The 21,414-nt window shown below is 34.7% G+C and overlaps 1 protein-coding gene across 1 annotated transcript; it reads left to right on the top strand.

Moving 5' to 3' along the window:
- Positions 1-429: 429 nt before the first annotated feature.
- On the top strand, positions 430-21,283 carry LOC133699402 (uncharacterized). Its single transcript, XM_062122634.1, has 9 exons — positions 430-691; positions 797-979; positions 5,669-5,893; positions 5,984-6,100; positions 6,209-6,538; positions 6,649-6,738; positions 6,895-7,007; positions 17,452-17,532; positions 21,146-21,283. Exons 1-9 carry the CDS (start codon positions 430-432, stop codon positions 21,281-21,283), a joined length of 1,539 nt encoding a protein of 512 aa, XP_061978618.1.
- Positions 21,284-21,414: the final 131 nt, after the last annotated feature.

Here is a 21,414-nt window from a genome sequence, read left to right as displayed (position 1 = left end):
CAGCCGCCTTCACACTTGGAAAGGTTGAATTATCTTGTTTTGAATTCGTGTATAAATAGCAAGCTGAGCTTATGTTATTATGTGTGGGAGAGTAGAGAGAATAGAGAGAAACACTAGAGAGAAAGAGAGGGTGTGTATTGTTAAGCTTGTTGTAAGTTTATTTTGTGTTTGTAAGCTTGTGTTCTTGAAATAAAACTTTGTGTTTTATCCCCTCTGAGTGTTTCAAAGCCACCACCAGTGGTTCCTCCCACCAACAGTATGATAGTGTGGCATTTTTTATGACAGCACAAGAATTATGGAAAGACTTAGAAGAACGTTTTTCATAAGGTAATGCTTCTCGAATTCATCAATTGAAAACTGAGATGATGAATAACTTGCAACAAGGAACGACTATCTCAACATATTATACCAAATTAAAAGGCATTTGGGATGAACTCAGCACTTATTCACAAATCCCACCATGTACCTGCGGTTCAGCAAAGGCGCTTGTTGCAAAAAGAGAAAAAGAAAAGGTGTGCCAGTTCTCAAATCTTGAATATAGATCCCTTGCCTTCTTTATCTCGTGTTTATGCACAGGTAGCTCAAGAAGAACGACAACAGTTAATAGTAGAGACGCGATTGCCTTCTGTTGATGCAGTAGCATTCTTGACAAAAAGTTTCAGCAAATTCAATAACAATCGTAAATCCACAAGTAACCGTGACCTCTCCAAGCTATTTTGTGACCATTGCAAAAGGATGAAGCGCACCACAGAAACTTGTTTTGAACTACATGGCTATTCGGAATGATGGGACAAAGGGAAGAAATCATTAAAGCCAAAGACATCCAACAATATGCAACACATGGAGAAAACTGAGGGTAACAATACTGTTCCAATTACTAGATCGACGAATGAACAGTATGCCCAACTCATATCTATGCTCAACCTTGACAAGAGTCATGCCTCTACTGCCAACTTTGTGGGTACAGCTAACTTTGCGGGTAATGCAATTTTTCTACCCAGCAATGAAGATCAATGGGTCTTGAATTCTGGTGTCTCTGACCATATGACATTTCAAGAAAAATTCATCTTTTCCCACACAACTATTCCTCATTTTATGCCAATTAAAATTCCAGATGGATCCTTTGTGCCAGCAAAGTCACTTGGAGATGTTTACCTTACCTCTTTTATTACTTTAAAAGATGTCCTTCATATACCATCATTTTCCTGCAATCTTATTTCTATTAGCAAATTAACTAAAGCATTAAATTGCGTTGCTTATTTTTTTACAAGACCTACCCATGAGGAAGCTGATTGCAATGGTTGAATTGCGAGATGTTCTCTATTACTTTCGGGCACTCAAAATTCTTATAGTAGCAACCAGCATATTACTCTGTGGCATCAACATGTTGGACATTTGTCTTTTGATAGGTTGTCTCTTCTCTAGGATTTAGGTTCGTTTTCTTTTAAGTCTTTTAATAAATGTTGTGACTCTTGTCATCGCGCTAAACAAGCTCGATCTTCCTTTCCTATTAGTGCTATCAAAACACATGAACCTTTTGAGTTAATTTATTGTGATGTTTGGGGGCCATATCAAACTCCATCTTTATCTGGGGCTCATTATTTTTTAAGCATTATAGATGATTACACCAGAACTACCTGGGTTTATTTGATGTAAGCTAAATCAGAAGTTTATACTAGGTTGGTTTTCTTCATGGCTGTTGTTACTCATTTTTAGACCCCACTTGATGGAGACATTGTATACCTCTTTTAAACTGAGTGTAGGAGTTTAACTCATGTTTGCTGGAAGATCGACAAAAGCAGAAAAAGAAATATTTTTTCGAAACCCTGTTTGAGCTGTTTTCTGCTCTCTTTATCCTTCCCCTTTGCTTCCAAAATCATCAGGTTTCTTAGATTGACTAGGGGTCTTCATAATGCTAAATTCGTTCCTTCATTGTCTTGTTTTTAAGGTTGGATAAATCCCTCAGAATTTGCACTAAAAAATGGTTCTGCTGCCGTCGTAATTTTTTTGTTCTAATTTAGGCTCTGATTCTGACTTGGTTTCGTACGATATCTGACCATCCTAGCTATATTTTGTCACTCGTGACATGTTGAAAAATTGACCTACACCTTTATTAGGTCCTAGGGATCATTGTTCTTAAGGCAGATTCTCAGTCAGATTTGGATGCTTAGCATTGTCAGATCATGAACATTTTTTACCAACTAGATTACTGCTAGATTTTGTTCTCTAAAATAATTTTATCTCACTTTGACTCCCGCATCAAAGTTGTAGTCCTAGACACGTAGATGATTTTGGGCTTTTGAATCGCTTGATTTCGATATCAGAAGCACAAGATATTCCCGTTTGAATATCTAACGTGAAGGTAGAGAATTTTACCGCGAGAAGGATATTGACCCGAGTCTGCACTAAAAAAAAACTCTATTTTGGCCTAGTTTTTGTGATTTTTATTCTTAGTTAATACTCTCAGTCATATCAGGATTCTCAACATTCGTCAGCTTTTGAGTTAGACTTGGAGATCCGTTTTGACTAACCAAATTACTGCTAGATTCTGTTCTGTAAAAGATTTTATCTCACTTCGACTCCTTCATCAAAGTTGTAGTCCTAGACGCGTAGATGAATTTGAACTTTTAAATCACTTGATTTAGATATCAGAAGCTCAAGATATTCCTATTTGAATATCTAACGTGAAGGTAGAAAATTTTGCCGCGGGAAGAATATAGCCCAAGCTCGCGGGGCTGATTTGAAGTATTTTTTTTTATCAAGGACTGAATCGAAAAGTGTTAAAATGAGGGATTGAATTGAAGAAGGATATTGAAAGCTGGAGAGGGGGGCTGGATCATCATAAATGACAGGATTAATGCATTGAATCCTTCCTAAATAGAGACATATTTAGACTATATATAAGCCCTTCTAATGACCTAAAGGGGGCGGCAAAGAGAGAGCAGGAAAAAGGTAGAAAATGCAGAAAAGAAAGAGCATAAAAAGGAGACAGAAAACGGAGAAAAAAAAAAGAGCAGCAAAGAGAGAGCAGAAAAGAGAGGAGAGGATAGAGAGAACATAGCAAAAGAAAGAGAAGGAAAACGCAAGAGAGGCAGGCGACAGGGAAACCAGTCATTTACCAGCACATAGCTGAAATATTTTGTCCGTTTCAACATCTCTATTTTCATCTGTCATTTACCAGCAGCCAAGGAGGCACGTGTGAGCTGTGTCTTTCGGCCTTGGGTTTTATTTTCTGCAAACAGGAGCTGCAGTTTGAAGGAACACGCAAGAGAGGCAGGCGACGGTATTCAAGGAAGCACGCGTGAGCTGTGATTGTTTTGGTCCCTGGTTTCATTTTCTGCAAACAGGAGCTGCAGGTATAAGCCCCAATCTCTCCTCCTTTGTTATTTTTATACTAAGCATTCGGTTGTAAAGCTTTTCTTCCTTCTGAAATAATTGGTTTCTGTTTAGAAAAACCAACGGTTGCCTATTATTTTTTTTCATGATTTTTGAGTTCAGTTGCTGCCATGTAAAAAAGGTTTTTTCTTTCATGTTTAGGAACTTTTACATTTACGGACTTTCCTTTTGTTTTCTTTACACCCATTAGAGAAGAAATTAGCCGGTCTTTGTTTTTTTTTGTGATTTCTCCCAGTTTTTTTTTGTTTCTATTCTGGCTATCTGCGCATTAAGTTGGCTTTGAAATTTTTTTTATTATTGCTTTAAGCTCATTATAAATCTTAGAATATATATGACAGCTTTTAGCTTTTATTACGATTTTTCTTTTGTGTTTAATTGCGTTGCTTGTGTTTTCGATAAAAAAATATAAAAAAATGTTTTTTTGTGTATTGCATACGGCCAATACCTTAACATCTTTTTGAATTTCCTTTTAAAAAAAAACAAATATATGAAGTTTTTTTGAAAATCTGTTTTCACATGGATTTTTTAAACACAACAAAAAAAAAGTGTTTTCTTGCATTTCTGGATTTTACAACATGTTTGTAAAACTCCAAAGGGTATTGGCCAATATTCCAAAAAATATAAAAATCTTATTTTGGGGGAAATTCATCTATTATTCACCGCTAATGTTTGGATAAAAAAATCCTTAAAGGACGAATATCCAAAATATTATTGGGAATAATTTGTTATTATTCACTGTTAATGTTTGGATAAAGAAACCCGGAGTGGTAAATATCCAAAATAATTTTGTAGGAATAATAAATCCGCACACATCCTTGAAAGAAGCCTTGATTATAATCGAGGACATTTCAATTTTTTTACTCCACGGTTTACGAGCCGTGAGAGTATAAAACACTAGGGCAAAAATAGGCTTTTAAAACGCCCTAGATTTCTAAATTTTTGTCCCTCCTCCTTGCGATTTACGAGTCGCAAACTGTTGAAATACCAAGGGAAAAATGAGCTTTTAAAGCACATGGAATCTCCTTGGATTTCTATCTTAATAAATGTAGTTAGAATCAAACTTATAAAAACTGATGGAATTAGAAAACACCAACACCATAGCAATTATAAGACAAACCAAACACCAAGCAACTTACCTTAGGTAGGGCGTATTAAGGGTGCTAATATCTTCCCTTTACACAACCAGTCCCTTGCCTTAAAATCTCTGAAAGACTAGTTAGGTTTCCTAGTGACCATAATACTAGGTGGCGACTCCCTTTTTACAGAAACAAACAAAGACCCTGAAATCAATCGAGGGTTCACCGTGACGCCGCGCTCCGCCGCGAGGGTGCGACAATGGCCATGATAGTTTGATAATTTGGAAAAATAGTTAAGACAATTAGTAGTGGCAATGGAACTGAATTTACTAATCACAACCTTCACTTATATTGTCAACAACATGGGATCGTAACTCAATTTTCTTGTGTTTCTACACCCGAACAAAATGGAGTCGTAGAACATAAGCATAGATATATTCTTGACGTTGCAAGAGCCTTATGATTCTAAGCAAATTTACCCATTTAGTTTTGGGGGGAATGCATTCCAAAAGCCGTGTATTTGATTAATTATACTCCTACCCCCCTTTTGTCTGGCCAAAGTTCATATGAGTTTCTATTTTCCCACAAACCTAATTACTCATATCTTCATGTGTTTGGATGCCTTTGTTATGCATCTATTCTACCTCGATCAAAAGACAAATTTTTTGAACGTGCCACAACATGTCTCTTTATTAGATATCCCTATGGTCACAAAGGATATAAAGTCTATGACTTACATACATATAAGAGTTTTATCTCTAGAGATGTGTTTTACAAACACATTTTTCCTTACAATCACCAACATCTCCCATCACATTCCTCATCTTCTCAATTTACGAATGTACCCATACCTCTACCTGTTCCTGACCATGACTCCATCGAACCTATTCCAAATACTAACACTAAACACATAGAACCACCTTCTCCACACATAAATCATACAATTCCTATTGATCTTGATATACCTGCATTACCTAAAGACACACCTGCCACTTCCACTACCATTCAACCTTCTATACCACCAACCACATGCCCCTCGCGCATTACAAAATTGCCATCTCACTTCCAAGACTTGCGTGTTGAGTTGCCAAAGCTATATACATCTTAGTTCACCTCTTCCAATCATGCATCCTTAGGTACGTCACACTTTCTTTCATATTCTAATTTCACTACTTCACATGCTAGCTTTTTGGCAGCCATCATTCAACATGATGAGCCAAAATTCTATACACAGGCCATTACAGATGTTCATTGGCGAGCAGCAATGCAACAAGAATTAGAGGCACTTGAACAAAATCATTCATGGACTTTGGAGCCTTTGCCACCTAGAAAGAAACCTATTGGTTCCAAATGGGTTTACAAGATAAAATACCATTCTGACGGAATAATTGAGCGATACAAAGCTCATTTAGTGGTCAAGGGTTATACACAGAATGACGAACTTGACTATACTGAAACTTTTGCTCTAGTACCAAAACTCACCATTGTCCGAACTTTATTGGCAGTAGCAGTAGCTAAATCATGGGAATTACACCAACTGAATGTTCATAATGCTTTCTTACATGGGGACCTTGATGAGGAGGTGTACATGACACCACCACCTAGATATTTGTCTTCCGCTGACAATTGTGTGTGCTGCCTTCGCAAATCCCTTTATGGTCTGAAGTAGGCATCACGCCAATGGTTTGCTAAATTTTCCAATGCTATCCTTCAATTTGGGTTTACTTAATCGAAAGCAAATACTTCTCTTTTTACCCATAGTCAAGGTACTTCCTTTACTGCATTGCTTGTATACGTGGATGATGTTATTATTGCTAGCAATAATAGTGCACATACTAAAGCACTTAAGGATTACCTGGATGTTTGGTTTCACATTAAAGATCTTGGCCCTCTAAAATATTTCCTTGGGCTAGGGGTGGCTCGATTTCCTGATGGCATAGTCTTATCCCAATGCAAATATGCCTTGGATATTTTGCACGAGGTAAGTCTCCTTGGTAGCAAACCTTTCACTTTTCCTATGGAACAGAATCACAAATTGGCCTTGGATGATAATCGAGGTGCATATTGTTGTCTTGTTAGATGACTCATCTATTTGACCATTACTCGACTAGATATTTATTACTTAGTTCATATTCTCTCTCAATTCATGCATCAACCCATCATGGCCATTGGGCAGTAGCTATTCGTGTCCTTCGATACCTTAAATCTGCCCCTGGACAAGGGATTTTTCTACCATCAAAATCCGATCTTCAACTTCATGCTTACTGTGATTCCGATTAGGTTGGTTGTCCGGTTACTCGACGCCCACTTACTAGTTACTTTATTACTTTGGGTTGCTCTCCCATTTCTTGGAAAACCAAGAAACAAAATACTGTTTCCCGCTCCTCAGTTGAAGCTGAATATCACTCTATGGCTACTACAGCTTGTGAAATTATTTGGCTTCGCACTTTATTACATGATTTGATGGTTCCTATTTCTTCATCTGCTCATTTATATTGTGACGACCATGCTACCATTCATATTGCTGCTAATCTGGTGCATCATGAACACACAAAGCATATCGAGATCGATTGTCACTTTATTCGGGACTGTATCAAATCAGGGTCCATTGCTACAGCACACATTTCTTCTAAACTACAACTTGCTGACCTCTTCACCAAAGCTCTCAGTTCCTATCACTTCTCGTTTCTTGTTGGCAAGTTGGGCATTCATAACCTCCATGCTCCAACTTAAAGGGGCATATTAGCAAGTCAACTGTCAATATTTATTTTCCATATTTAGCATCCTTGGTTTACTGCTTGATTTGTATCCTATTTTAGTTTCCTTGATTTAAGAGCTAATTGAAGCTTCTTCTTGTATATAAGAATATTATTCATTAGTAATGAAAGACAAGAGTTGAATAGCTCTCATTTTATAATTTCTCAGTTAAGTTAACCAGCTCCTTGTCCGTGTCATGTGTGATGTTTAGAGATGGGATTAAGTTCTTCAGCCAAGTTTTGAGTACACATCTTAGAGGAAGAAGTTAACTAATAGATGGACTCCGAAATATATAGCTAACTTAAAAAATCAAGAGATTGAACTAGTTTAATTTCGGGTACGTGTTCATCTCTACGAATGACAAGGATTAAATAGGCAAAACTTCTAGCTTCTGAAATTACTGATTTTCAAAATAGGTGGCAGCATTAAAGGAAAATACAGATTTGTTGATATGCAGCTTTGATTAAATATTAGATTTTAATTTGTGAAAGGACTTTAGGGACTCTAAAAGTAAAGAGGGAGAGAGAGATGATGATATCATTTGGATGAGGGGCTGAAAACACATTTGATAACCCCCCTTTTGGTTTGAGATTGAGAGGTTGATTTCAAAAAATTTATATTTCGAAACCTAACTCGGGATTGTCTTAAGTTGAATTGAAAAATATATCTATTGATTTGATTTCTTTGACCAAACTTGGTTGGATTAAAAGATTAAAAAATATATATATATATTAATAAAAATAATTGGCTCGAGTTAACTTGATAACATGTGAATTGATTTAATAACCCAATGACTTAACTTGATTGGGATGGTCTTAAGTTGAATTGAAATATTAATGAAAGGGAACGATCATTGAACGCTTGAATTCCATAAGAAAGCCATATTAAAAAATTAAATTAAAGGAACACGACAAGCAATCTAATCTGTGAAACAAAGAAAGAGAGAGCGCTTGTGGTTTTGGGTATTTATTTTTTCATGGATGAAAATCATGAATTCTTTGAAGAATGCAATAGAACGAAGATTACAAGATGAAGACGTTCTCTCCAAGAGTATAAAAATTGAAGAATCTAGAAATTCTTGATCGTTAGATAAATAAGATTAGGTTTCTTCTTAATCCACGCAATTAGGAAGCAATTATTTTGACCAATAAGGGGTTAAAGTATTTGTACAAGTTTTCCCCCACTTGAAGTCAGTCATAAGTAATTAAGCTCCCAGGTCACTGTCGTCATCCTTATTATTAATATTGTTGTTTATATATCACAAGTTTCCTTGTATATTAAATATATTATATGTATAAGTGTTTATGCATACAATTGTCAAATTTGAATGTTTGATTATTATATTGTTAATAAAAACTTAAGCAAAGGATAAATGCTCTATAAATACCCATGCTTTGCATGCAAGCTCTCACTCCTTACCCAAGAAATAATAATAGTAGAAAAGAATTCAAGGTAGCAACAAAACCACAGTATAGCACGATGAAAGCTATGATATAATGCCTGGACTCAACACTCTTGGTATAATCCATCATTACCAGAAATTCAACTAAAATCAATAGAATTATTGATGGAATTTTTATGTCGGTAATTTACAGTGATAATTACTGACGAATATAAATCAGTTGGTAAAATCATCAGTATATACTAACAGAATACGTCTGTTGGTATATACTGACAGAAGTACAGATGAAATATATAGAATTTTGAAAAAAAAAGCTGGTCGTTGATGTGGAAGATTTTGCGGGCAATTTTACCAACGAAATTACCAAGGGATTCAAATTGGGATCTTCGTACAGTGACGTGACCCCATCACAGTCAGAATCGCTGATGGAATATTTTCGTTGGTGATTCTATCTGTAAAAGTTAATATACCACCATGCTGCCAACCCCCCCCCCTCCCCTTCCTTATTTCTCATTATTCTTCCCCCACCCCCTAACTGCAAACAACCACCCCCTTAAAATATCCCCCTCTTCTCAACATAAGCCATCGTTCTTTAACTTTCATAGTCATAACATCCATGTTCTAATTTATTGTGGATTTTGTCATTGTTGTAAGTAAATCTATCTTGTTTAATTTTAACATTAAAATGTCAATTTTATTATTATTTAATGTTTTTTTTAGTAAATGTATTTTGTTAGTGTATGTACATGTTTTATTGTTATTTCTCAAACAAATTTATAGTACGAATGTATAATTTTGTACTTGTTATGGTTTGTTTTAGATTTTGTAAATTTTTATTTATTTTAAATTGTTGAAACTTGTCAATATTCTCCAATCCTGGATGACCCATACCTAAAATGCCTTAAGCGGAAGATATTTATTTGAGATAGAGTTCAGACAAGAACACAATTATGTTCTATTTAACTATGATGAGCTGATACCTTTTATTCAGTAAGTATATGTACTACTTAAACTTTGTTAAAAATATACTATTTATATATTGTAATATCATAAACTCATATAATTTTGAAAACCTTATAGGCAACATCGATAATATTTATTGTTTAATAACTCACAGGTGACTAAATCCCAAATCTTTCAATTACAAGATGAATAATTTGTCACGTGGTTCAAAATATATGTAAGTACTATCACAAACTCATTATCTCTTGGAAGTTACTATATTTTATTACAGAATTCTCGTTTATTGTTCATTGTTGTGCTTGATATATAAGGTTTATCAAATGGAAATGAGTGCTGCTATTTCATTGTCTTTACTAAGCCTGGGTCATGAAAGAAAAGTTAAGTGCTACAACGGGTATTTTGTTAATGGATATGTGTTTCATACTAAAGAATATGGATATGGAAGAAAGACATGTAACAATAGTGTTTCTGTTAACGGATCAACTTGTAGTGAGTTTGAAGTTGACTATTATGGTAAATTACAAGAGGTCGTCCACTACAAGATTTCACAGTTTTACCGATGAAAATATTCCATCGGTATGTGATTAAACTTTCATCGGTAATTTATTTCCCGGCGTCCTCACCGACGGAATAAGTCCGTCGGCTTTCCTTTCATCAATAATACTAGAGTCCGTCGCTATATTTGCCGATGGTTTTACAAACGGAAATTGCGCGCAAAAAAAAAGTTTCCCGCTTGAAATATACCGACGAATTTATCCCGTTGGTAATAGTGTGACATACCGACGGATTCATACCATCAGTAAAATTGTCGATGAGTGTTTGGAATACCGACCAAAGATATCCGTCTGTAAATTCATCGGTCATTGTGGCAAGCACTGACAAATATCGATGGATTAAGTCTGTCGATAAAGTTGTCGGTGAGTGCATAATCTCGACCGAATATATCCTTCAGTAAATTCATCGGTGACTGTGGCAGCTACTGTCAAATTCCGATGGATATATTCCGTCGGTAAAACCCTCTGTGATTATTTTTAAATATGTTTTTAAAAAATTATTTAGAATACATAATATAAAATTATATAAATTAATGGTAATAAAAACCAATTATGCAAATAAAATTTTTATTAAACATCAAAAACAAAAGAAATAAAGTTAAATAATATTCATTACAAACTGAATGTGTTTTTTTAAAAAATATTAAATTAACTATTAAAGTTAAATAATATTCATTACAAATTAACAAAATGGTGGAGCTGGAGGAGGAGGAGGCGGCTGGTTGTTATACGGCCAAAAAGGAGGAGGCGCACATGTATCACCACTCTGTGATGCCATGTTCATGACAAATTCGCGAAGTTGTTCAAGCTCTGCTTTTTGTTGTGCATACCATTGTGCATCCTCCACTTTTTGTTGTGCATGCTTCGCTTTGAGTTGTGCATACGCCGCTGATAGGTGGTCATATTTTTTGGTGAGCTAAGTCGTGTGTTGCTGTAAGGCCACGAACTTCTTAGATTGGGTGCTCAATATTGATTGGGAGCTAGCTCCCAACGGTTGAAACACTACGGGCTGCCTGCAAGTTCTCGGCTGTAGTGTTGGAGAGCCCATAAACCTGATTTTTTTTCGGGTCCACTAGACGATCCAACCTCCATCCACAAATCCGGATCGAATTCCGGATGGGTCAAAGGATCGTCCCCATATCTCTCCCTCAACCAGCTATTATAGGTCTCTTGAAAGTAAAAAAAGTAATCATCATATTCAATTCAATAAAAATAATAACTTACAAAATAAAATGATTGAATAAACATACCACGAAGTGTTAAGCATGGTTGTCAACGAACTGTTGCGCCCCGTTTTGGCGGTCTTGACTCCGCACGCGTCTCCACAAACAGCTCCATCAGGCTCGGCTCACGTCTAAGAGACGTAGCCTATAATGAAAAAGATTAATTAACAACAAATTAATTTAACGATATATTTTATTTAATTTAATATTACCATCCGTTTTGCATGTGCAGCAAACAGAACGGAGCTGCCTGTGTGCGCTATCACCAATCCATGAATTGGTTGATTCTGGTTGCCAGCACCGGACTGTGAGCGTCATGTGAACCGCTCAGATGTCACGTGCTCAAGATAGTGCGGCCATATATCTTCTAGGATGTATATCAGTTTGAAATCCCTCCAAACCGCCATGTCGTTCCAGCCTTGGAGACCCCTATCTCTTGCGTTTTTTTTTTGCCTTTTTTGTGATTCATACCAAAAATCACGCAACCTACTTCCATAGCGAGAAATTAGAAGTTGAAACATAAATTTGTTTTCTAAAAAAATCTTGTATTGTTTTCGATGTTACCTAGTTGCCGCGTGATTTTCCCACACCCTCCTCACAACTTTGTCATGCGCCCTGTCCCAGGCGAATTTGTGCTGTGTATAAATAATTAGATAAATAAAAATAATAATTTATTTACAATTATATTAATAACTTATTAGAAATAAGCTGGAAATTAGAAATTAACACCAACCTGAAATATGTCAAACCATGCATCGATTTGAGGTATCAATTCAGGATGTCTGGATACCTGACTCCATTGAAATAATGGAATCTCCATCGACGATTTAAATGCCGATGATATTACTCAGGCGGCCTCAATGTTTGTGAACCTGAAAATAAATTAAATTCATGAAATATTGATTAGTTATTCATAAATTATGTTATAATTTAAAAGAAAAAACGAAAACCTTAACAAACTTACTTGCGGGTGAACTGATACCGCTGCGAAGGCACGCCACCCCTACGCTGTGAATCCGCGCTGGAAGAGGCAGCATTGGTTGACGGTGCAGGTGGCGTTGGTGCCTCTTCTTGAGAGGCACCTAAGGATACATCATCCTCGCTGCTAGAAGAACTAGCTTCGACCATACGAAAGCGACCAGCTCTTGTTTTCATTCTACACATCTACACAATTGTATACGAATAATTATATAATTAAATTCGAATGTTAAAAAAAATTCAACAACACCTCCCCTATACTAGATATTATCCAAATCCACAAACCTGCAAATATTGACAAAAGCCACAACCAGTTGACTCCATTTATACTAATATTGTATATAACATAACATCTATACATATAACATTCATACTAATTACAAGGTAAATTCAACATTAACAACATATTCAATCATTATATAAATACAAACAATAAAAAATATTGAATAAATTCAAAAAAAAACTCTAGACTAACAATTAAAATTAATGCAAATAATAAAACACAAATCATGCAATAATGTAGTAAAATTAATAATTATTCCAACATATTCAATTACTTATTCTAAGGTAAATTCAACATTAACAATTACAATTCAACAAATTATTCAATCATTCTATAAATACAAACAATAAACAATATTCAATAATTTCAAAAAAAAAACTCTAGACTAACAATTAAAATTAATGCAAATAATTAAACACAAATCATGCAATAATATAGTAAAATTACTAATTATTCAAACATATTCAATTACTTATTCTAAGGTAAATACAACATTAACAATTACAATTCAACAAATTATTCAATCATTATATAAATACAAACAATAAAAAATATTCAATAATTTCAAAAAAAAACTCTAGACTAACAATTAAAATTAATGCAAATAATTAAACACAAATAATGCAATAATGTAGTAAATTTACTAATTATTCCAACATATTCAATTACTAATTCTAAGGTAAATTCAATATTAACAATTATAATTCAACAAATTATTCAATAATTATGCCAATATAACAATAAAATATATTCAATAAATTCGAAAAAAAAACAATAGACTTTAGGAATGAAACATGCTTACCTTAATAATGTGTTGATTTCAAAACTTTATCTACATTATAAAAATACACCAAAACAAAAAACATTAAAAAAATAAAAATAACTAAAATAAAAAAAAACCCTTAAAGTAAAATGAAATAGAGGAAACACATACCTTTTAATCTGATGAAGATTCACAAGAACACTTGCTAGAGATTGTAGATGAAAGCCTTGAAGTAATGAGAGGAAAAAAATTGAAATTGAAGGTAAAGAACGGAAGAGATGAAAAAATGAACTGAAGGGGCGGTCGCTGGGATTTATAGGGCAGTTTTACCGACAGATTCACTAATGAAATTAAAAAATAATATTATTTTAATTTATTCTGTCGATGAAGCTTCGAAAATCTGTCGGTAATTTTTGAATTTTGCATCAACATTTTTAATTACCCTCCATATTTTTCTCGGCAACCTCATGCGGTTAGAGATGCATTTAATGCACCACCCTTTGGAATTCACACAGTTCGTCGGTGATTTTGTCGGTAATATTACCCGCCGACAACTTACCGATGGACTTTATTCCGTTGGTAAAGTCGTCGGTGATTGTGGCATTTCAAGTGATTATTTTTGAACTCTTTGTGAAATGCCGATGGAATATGATCTGTCGGTATGGGCATCGGTAATTGAGGCATTTCAAATAATTATTTTCAAACTCTCTGTGAATTGTCGATGGACCTTATTCCGTTGGTATGGACATCGATAAGTGTGGCATTGTACAAGAAAGATTATATTTGTATTGCCTATTTACCTTCCTACAAACACTTAAATGATAAATTATCCATCGCACAAAACAATAACAATAGTTCTTAAACAATACATATTTCGTGTTACAAAATATATCATCCATAATCTATATTACATGAAAAAAGGGTTTTACACAAGGCTTCATTCTGATAATTAGTCAGAATTTTCTTTTTCTTCGTCATCAATTGAATAATCATCACCTTCATCGCAATCTTCAATATGGTCATCATCTTCATCGACATTTGCTTGTCCGCTAGAGTTTAAAACAACATTCAACTCCTTTGCGTCAACATCAGCAAGACTATCATCGAAAACATGAAAATTTGAATTTTCTTCCAAGTCAACCGATGGAGCAACTTGATATAGTTCAACCAACTCACTAACTTGAAAGACTTCATCTCGTACACTTGTGTCTTCGTTCTCATCCTGAACAAGCTCGACACGACCCTTGGGTTTCGTTTTTAAAATGGACAACCAATCCACTCTTGATTGATCCTTTCTAAAAGAAGGGGTGTATGTATAATAAACTTGTTGACATTGCTTTGCGAAAACAAAGACATCATTTACGTTGTGGTGTTTAGCTATTGAGTTGATTTCGACCAGACCATAATGCGGATCAACTCTAATTCCTTTGTTAGTCGTGTCATACCAATAGCATTTGAATAAAAACACTCTATTCTGCTCGCTATGATATTGCAGTTTGTCGACCTCTTCTAATCTACCATAGTAGTCAACTTCTAACTCACTACTAGTCGATCCCTTAACACAAACACCACTGTTATATGTCTTTCTTCCAAGCCCGTATTCTTTAGTATGGAAAACATATCAATTGACAAAATACTCGTTGTAGCACTTAACGTTTCTTTTAGGGCCCAGGCTTAGTGAAGACAATGACTTAGCAACACTTCTTCTCATTTGATGAACCTTGTATATAATGTACATCAATGAACAGTGAACGAGAATCACGTAATGACATGTATACAATAATTTTGCAAGTGAGAATGAGTTTGTGATAGTGCTTACATGTGTTCTGAACCATGTGCCAAATTGTTCATCTTATAATTGAAAGATCTTGGATTCGATCAACTGTGAGTTATTGGACAATAAATTTTATCGATGTTCCCTGCAAGTGGTAATAAGTGTATTATATTACAATATATAATTAACAGTATATTATTGACAAAGTTTAATAAATTACACATATATACACTTACTGAATAAAATGTCTCAGCTCATCATAGTTAAATAGAACATAATTGTGTGCTTGTTTGAACTCTATTTCTGACAAATATCTTCCTCTTACGACATTTTTAGGTTGGGTCATCCAAGATTGGAGAATATTGACAAGTTTCCACTAAAAGGCATTTTACCACCATCATAATATCATAGAACACGGTTGATTCTCGTTCTCAAATGAGGTTCAAAATAGTACGAGATCAATGCTGAGATCTCTTCAACAATATAGGCATCACATATCGAAGCCTCAACATGTGCCTTGTTCTTAACCTTTTTCTTAAGATTGAACAAATACCTACATGGAATTAAACAAATATTTTTCAATTAAAAAAACAATGAAAATACTTTATAAATTACATTGCATTTGTAATATCTAACCTCTCGAATGGATACATCCATCGATACTGGACCGGTCCTCCAACTTTTGCCTCGAACGATAGATGTATGGGGAGATGCTCCATTGAGTTAAAAAATGATGGAGGGAATATCATCTCAAGTTTGTATGGTGTCTCGACGATATTCGTTTCAAGCCTCTCAATGTGATCAACATTCAACTTGTCGGAGCATAAATCTATAAAGAAATGACTAATCTTCGTGAGTGCATCCCATATCCCCTTTGGCAACAAATCACGAAAAGCCTTTTGTAGACTAGTAGTTGTGCATTTTTCTCTAACATGAAGCTTGCTCTTGGTTTTGCGACCCGTGACTCATCACAAACCAACTCCACATTTTTATGGTTACAGAACAACGTTACATCCAATCTAGCCTTGATGTTATCCTTTGTCTTCCCCTTCACATCCGTGACGGTGTTGAAAATATTCTCAAACACATTCTTTTCAATGTGCATGATGTGATGTTTTGTATTAAAAAGATAGGAAATGGCAACAAAGCCCTTGGTGGCTTAAAGAGTAAGTATAATTAAATGAGGGGTATAGTGGTAATTGAACAATAGTTGATAAATATAAATAGGAAAGGAAAAAAAACAAAAGAAGAGATCTGAAAATTTTGAGAGAGAACCGGCAGGAGTGAAGGGAGAAAGAAGAAGAAGAAGAGAAAAGAGGGGAATAGAAGGGAAATAGAAAGGAGTTGGAGGAAATAAGTAAAAAAGGTAAGATTATGCTTTAATATGTTTTCTTTAGCTTTAATTTCAGTTTTGATGATTGTTAGGGTTTTGAAAATTTGTGTTTTGGATTTAACTAATGAGTTAATTTGAATGTTATAGGGTTAATTGTTGTGAGTAATGGATTGTTAAGTTGAATTTGAGATATTGTAGATGAAAATGATGATTTTGAGTTATGGTTTTGTTGAATGGTGAATTTGTGTTAGAAATCAGGGGATAACAGTAGGTAATCTATGAAAATTCTTGGTTTGAGGTTGAAGATGATGAAAAATCAATTTGGTCCCTCAATTTTGGAAAATTACAGTTTAGTCCCCAAACTTTGGAAAATTTACATATTGGTCCCTGGAACCTATTCTGAGATTCTGAACAGAATAAAATATTAATTATGGGCAGAATTCCTGTATAGCTATGAAATTTTAACACTTTCAATTTAGTCCTTCAATTTGATAAAAATTACAATTTGACCCTAAAAATTTGGTAAAATTCCAGAATGGTCCCTGGAGTATAATGAGATGATCTAGACAGAATTGAGGATTAATTATGGTCAGAATTTCAGTATAGTCATGGATTTATGACAAGTTTAGTTTGATCCTTCAATTTGACAAAAGTTACAATTTGACCCTTAAAAATATGATAAATTACATATTAGTCCCTAGCTGTAATATTAACTTTTGCAGATTGTTTTGATGAATAATTGAGGGTTATGTAGTGAATTATTATCAATTTTATTATTTGTTTTATTATGGATTAGATTTCGGGAAAACCGTTAGATTTTGGGTTTTTAGAAAAATAACTAGTTTAGTCTAAAAACATATAGGGTTATGGAATATACCATTAGATAAGTGTATTAAATAGGATATATGTTCTTTTGAGTCATTCTTGAATATGTCTCATTTGTATTCAGATAATCCTGATATTCTACAGCGGGACTCCATTAGGATTTCCTTCGGTATCTGCTTTTGACTTCTATTTGCTTTCAAGTCAGGTGAGTGGATAATTTTCCATATGCATGAGAAATATTATAAATATTTGATTTGTTAATATGAATTGGATCATGCTTCTTGATAATATATATGTTGATTATTATCATTGTTATGATAAGCATGATCAATTGTTGAATCTGAATTATTGATACGAACCAGTATATATATTCTGAATTGACTTCTGAATTGATAGCTCCTCATTTGATTGATATCATGAGTTGAGCCTTGAGATATGAATATGTTTGTTTGATTATGATTATGAACCTATGGTATGTCAGTCAGAATACCCATGCTAACAGGGTAGTGTTAGTCTTTGTGCACATCGTATCTGAACCCTAGTTGGTCGGGGGAGTCACCAACCTATGTGGACTGATCATCCCATAGTACGGAGCCTCATGCTCATTGCATTTTGATTTTCTGACGAGTTTTACCATATGATCTTCTTGTTATGGCTTATTTGAGAAACCTTTCTATAAGAACCTAGAGCCATACTTGTATATATATATATATTTCTTATTGTTGTATTACCTCGTGTATGTATATTGAACGTTATCTACTCACTGAGTTATTGAACTCACCCTCTCATTATTTATCCTTTTCAGGCTTATAGCTTGATAGCAGGTCACTTTTGTTGGACCTTCAAAACCTGCTCTTTTGGTTGTAATTTATACATTTTTCTTTATGTCTAGTTAGTGCTCCAAAACTATGAAATTATATTAACTCTTGTATTAAGACAATTCAATTATATTATGAAGTTGATGTTGTTATTAATGCTACATTGAAATCTGATTGAGTTAGGAGAAGTTTGTGTATAAGTTTGAGTTCGCATAGGTATGGAACCTCGGAGGGGAACCTTGCCTATGAGCCGGTCATGGATCTGGGAATCGAGTCGTGACACATGATGTCAAGATTATGGCGGAGAAGATTGGTCTTCCAATAAGGAAGCTCCCAAAAGATACTTCACTTTACCCAATTATAGGTCAAACCAAAACCAGGGAACTTCGACTTACCTGATTAGTATGACCAACCAACAATAATAAGGAGCAGCAAATGACCCGAATGGGTTGAATCCGTCTGTACACAACCTAAGATGCACGTTCCTTGATTCAGCTGAAAAGTGAGGATGCACACTATTAAAGTGTTTCCACGCTTCGTCGTCAGAAGGATGCACTATCACTCCATCAACCGCATTATGTGATTGGTGCCATGTCATGTGCTCAGCAGTCCTTGGTGACATGAATAACCTCTGCAGTCTAGATGTGACTGGGAAGTATCTAAGTTTTTTATATGCCACTAGAGTCTTTCCCCTACCAGTTCTGGGTTTGTAACGGGAATGCATGCATGCCATGCACTCGGTCATCTCAGCATTTTCAAGGTAGTATAACATGCAGAAGTTAGGGCACATGTCAATTTTCTGGTATCCTAAACTGAGGGGTTTCATCATGGACTTTGCAACATAGAAGTTCTCTTTCAGCCTGTTCCCTTCAGGTAAAATGCTTCTCGCCCATTCAATAATCTTGTCATACCCGGCCTTACTTAACCCGTGATCTGACTTGTTGGTGAACACCTGTGCTACGGCCGATAATTTACTATGGTTCGTGCAACCATCCCATAATGGTTCGTCAAAATCTTTCAACAAATCAAAAAACCTAGCTGTATCTGCATTAGGTTCTTCTTCTATAATTGGACATTGACTAACATTACCTTGATTCATTCTCATTGCATCCATAACCATATTCCTGTAAGAATTAGTGTTGTCATTTGCCGCTTCATGCACATTGCTAGCACTAGAACTTGACCCAACCACCCTTTCTTCTATTCTCCTCTTACTAATAAATACTTCTCAGTGTGCATACCAACACTGGTAATTCTCCATAAACCCTTTGTGTAGAAGATGCATCGTTACAACATTTGGATGTAGATACTTTTTATTTTGACACTTCCTGCATGGACACCTAATACCGCCTCCAGAAAAATTTCTGGGAATAGATGTTGTGAAATTAATAAAACCCTGAACCCCGTTATAATAATCTAGCCTCCATAATCCTTGGGGTGAATCTCGATACATCCATGAACGATCATCCATGACTTTTATCGAATCTCTATAAAATTATTATGACAACATGTATTAATTAACTATGTTAGGTAAATAAATTTGCAAAAATATTGGTTTACCTTGAGATTATTCAACAAACCAATTACAACTTCTCATAAATATTAAATATTTATTATCAATTATCAACGTCCATACAAATTAATACATATATATCAATTTACAGAAATTACAACTCCGCAATGCCATTGATGATAAAAATTAAAACGAACCCATTAAACAAGCTATTAATTATTTCAAAACAACACATGTAATTCGGTAATTCAATAAAGTTTCAACAATTTACAAACAAATACAATCTTACAAAATCTAAAACAAACCATAACAAGTATAAAATTATACATTCATATACTACAACTTTGTTTGAAAATAACAATAAAACATGTACATCCACTAACAAAATACATATACTGGAAAAAAAAATAAAAACCATGATATTTAAATGTTAAAATTCAAAAAGATTGAATTACTTACAAAAACTAATAAAAATCCGTCGGTAAATCAGAACACGGATGTTGTGACAAGAAGACTTTAAGATATATGACTTGTTGTGCTGAGAAGAGGGAGATTTTTTTTTTGGGGGGGCGCTGGTTGTTTGCAGTTGGGGAGAGTTGAGATGAGGAAGAAGAAAGAGAAATAGGGGAGGATAGGGTTGAGTGAGAGGGATATATTAACTTTTGTCAACGGCTTTACCGACAGAATATTCCATCTGTGATTCCGTCGGCTATTCTGATGGTAAACAGGGCATGTCACCATACAGACCAACTGTTTTGAATCCATCGGTGATTCCATCGGCATTTTCATCTATGAATCGGTCTCGTCACCGTACGGAGCTGACGTTTTGAATCCCTCGAGATTCTGTTGGTAAAAAATACCCGTCAGCGAACTGCCCTCTTTTTTTTTAATTCTCAAAATTCCGTCAGTAATTTCATCGGTAAATACCGACGGAGTTTGGCCGTCGGTATTGACCGATGAAAGTACCGATGGAGTAAATGCTGTCGGTAATGGCGACCTCAAATTACTGACAGAATAATTCTATCAGCAACTCCGTTGGTATTAAGCGAATTTCTGGTAGTGGTCGAATTGCAATATCATAACGAGCAGAATATAGTGTTTTATTCAAATGCTATTAGTATGACACCACTGACAGAGAAATCAGAGTAGAGCCTCACTATGGTCTGATGGAAATCAACTCAAAAACTAGACTCCACAACATAAACGATGTTTTTGTTTTCACAAAGCAATACCAACAAATTTATTACACATACACCCTTTCCTTTAGAAAGGACCGATCAAGAGTTGATTGATTATCTATTTTAAAAACAAAACCCAGAAGTTGTGTTGAGGTTGTTCAAGATGAGAACGAAAACACAAGTGTACGAGATGAATTCTTTCAAGTTAGTGAGTTGGTTGAACTATATTGAGTTGCTCTTTCAATTGACTTAGAAAAAAATTCAAATTTTCACGTTTTCGATGATAGTCTTATTGATGTTGATGCATAGGAGTTGAATGTTGTTTTGTGCTCCAATGGACAAGAACATGTCGATGAAGATGGTGATGATGATGATATCCACATTGAAGATTGCAATGGAGCTGATGACGATTCAATTGACGAAGAAGAAGAAGAAAATTCTGACTAAATATCAGAACACGAAAGTGTGAAGAATTTTTTATAATGTAATATTATGGATGAAATTTTATACCATGAAATATTTATTTTTATAATTTTTCACTATTGTTATTGTGCTGAGTAATTTGCAATTTAAGTCTT

This window comes from Populus nigra, chromosome 7, assembly GCF_951802175.1.
Source record: "Populus nigra chromosome 7, ddPopNigr1.1, whole genome shotgun sequence".
In the NCBI taxonomy this organism is placed as follows: Eukaryota; Viridiplantae; Streptophyta; class Magnoliopsida; order Malpighiales; family Salicaceae; genus Populus; species Populus nigra.
This window is presented reverse-complemented; position numbering and strand designations above follow the sequence as displayed.

Coding starts and splice junctions, on each gene's coding strand:
- LOC133699402 (XM_062122634.1), top strand. CDS start 430: ATGAACTCAGCACTTATTCACAAATCCCACCATGTACCTGCGGTTCAG. Junction 6,539..6,648: donor TGATAATCGAGGTGCATATT/GTTGTCTTGTTA, acceptor GCCATTGGGCAG/TAGCTATTCGTGTCCTTCGA. Junction 17,533..21,145: donor TCTATTTGCTTTCAAGTCAG/GTGAGTGGATAA, acceptor GTTGATGCATAG/GAGTTGAATGTTGTTTTGTG.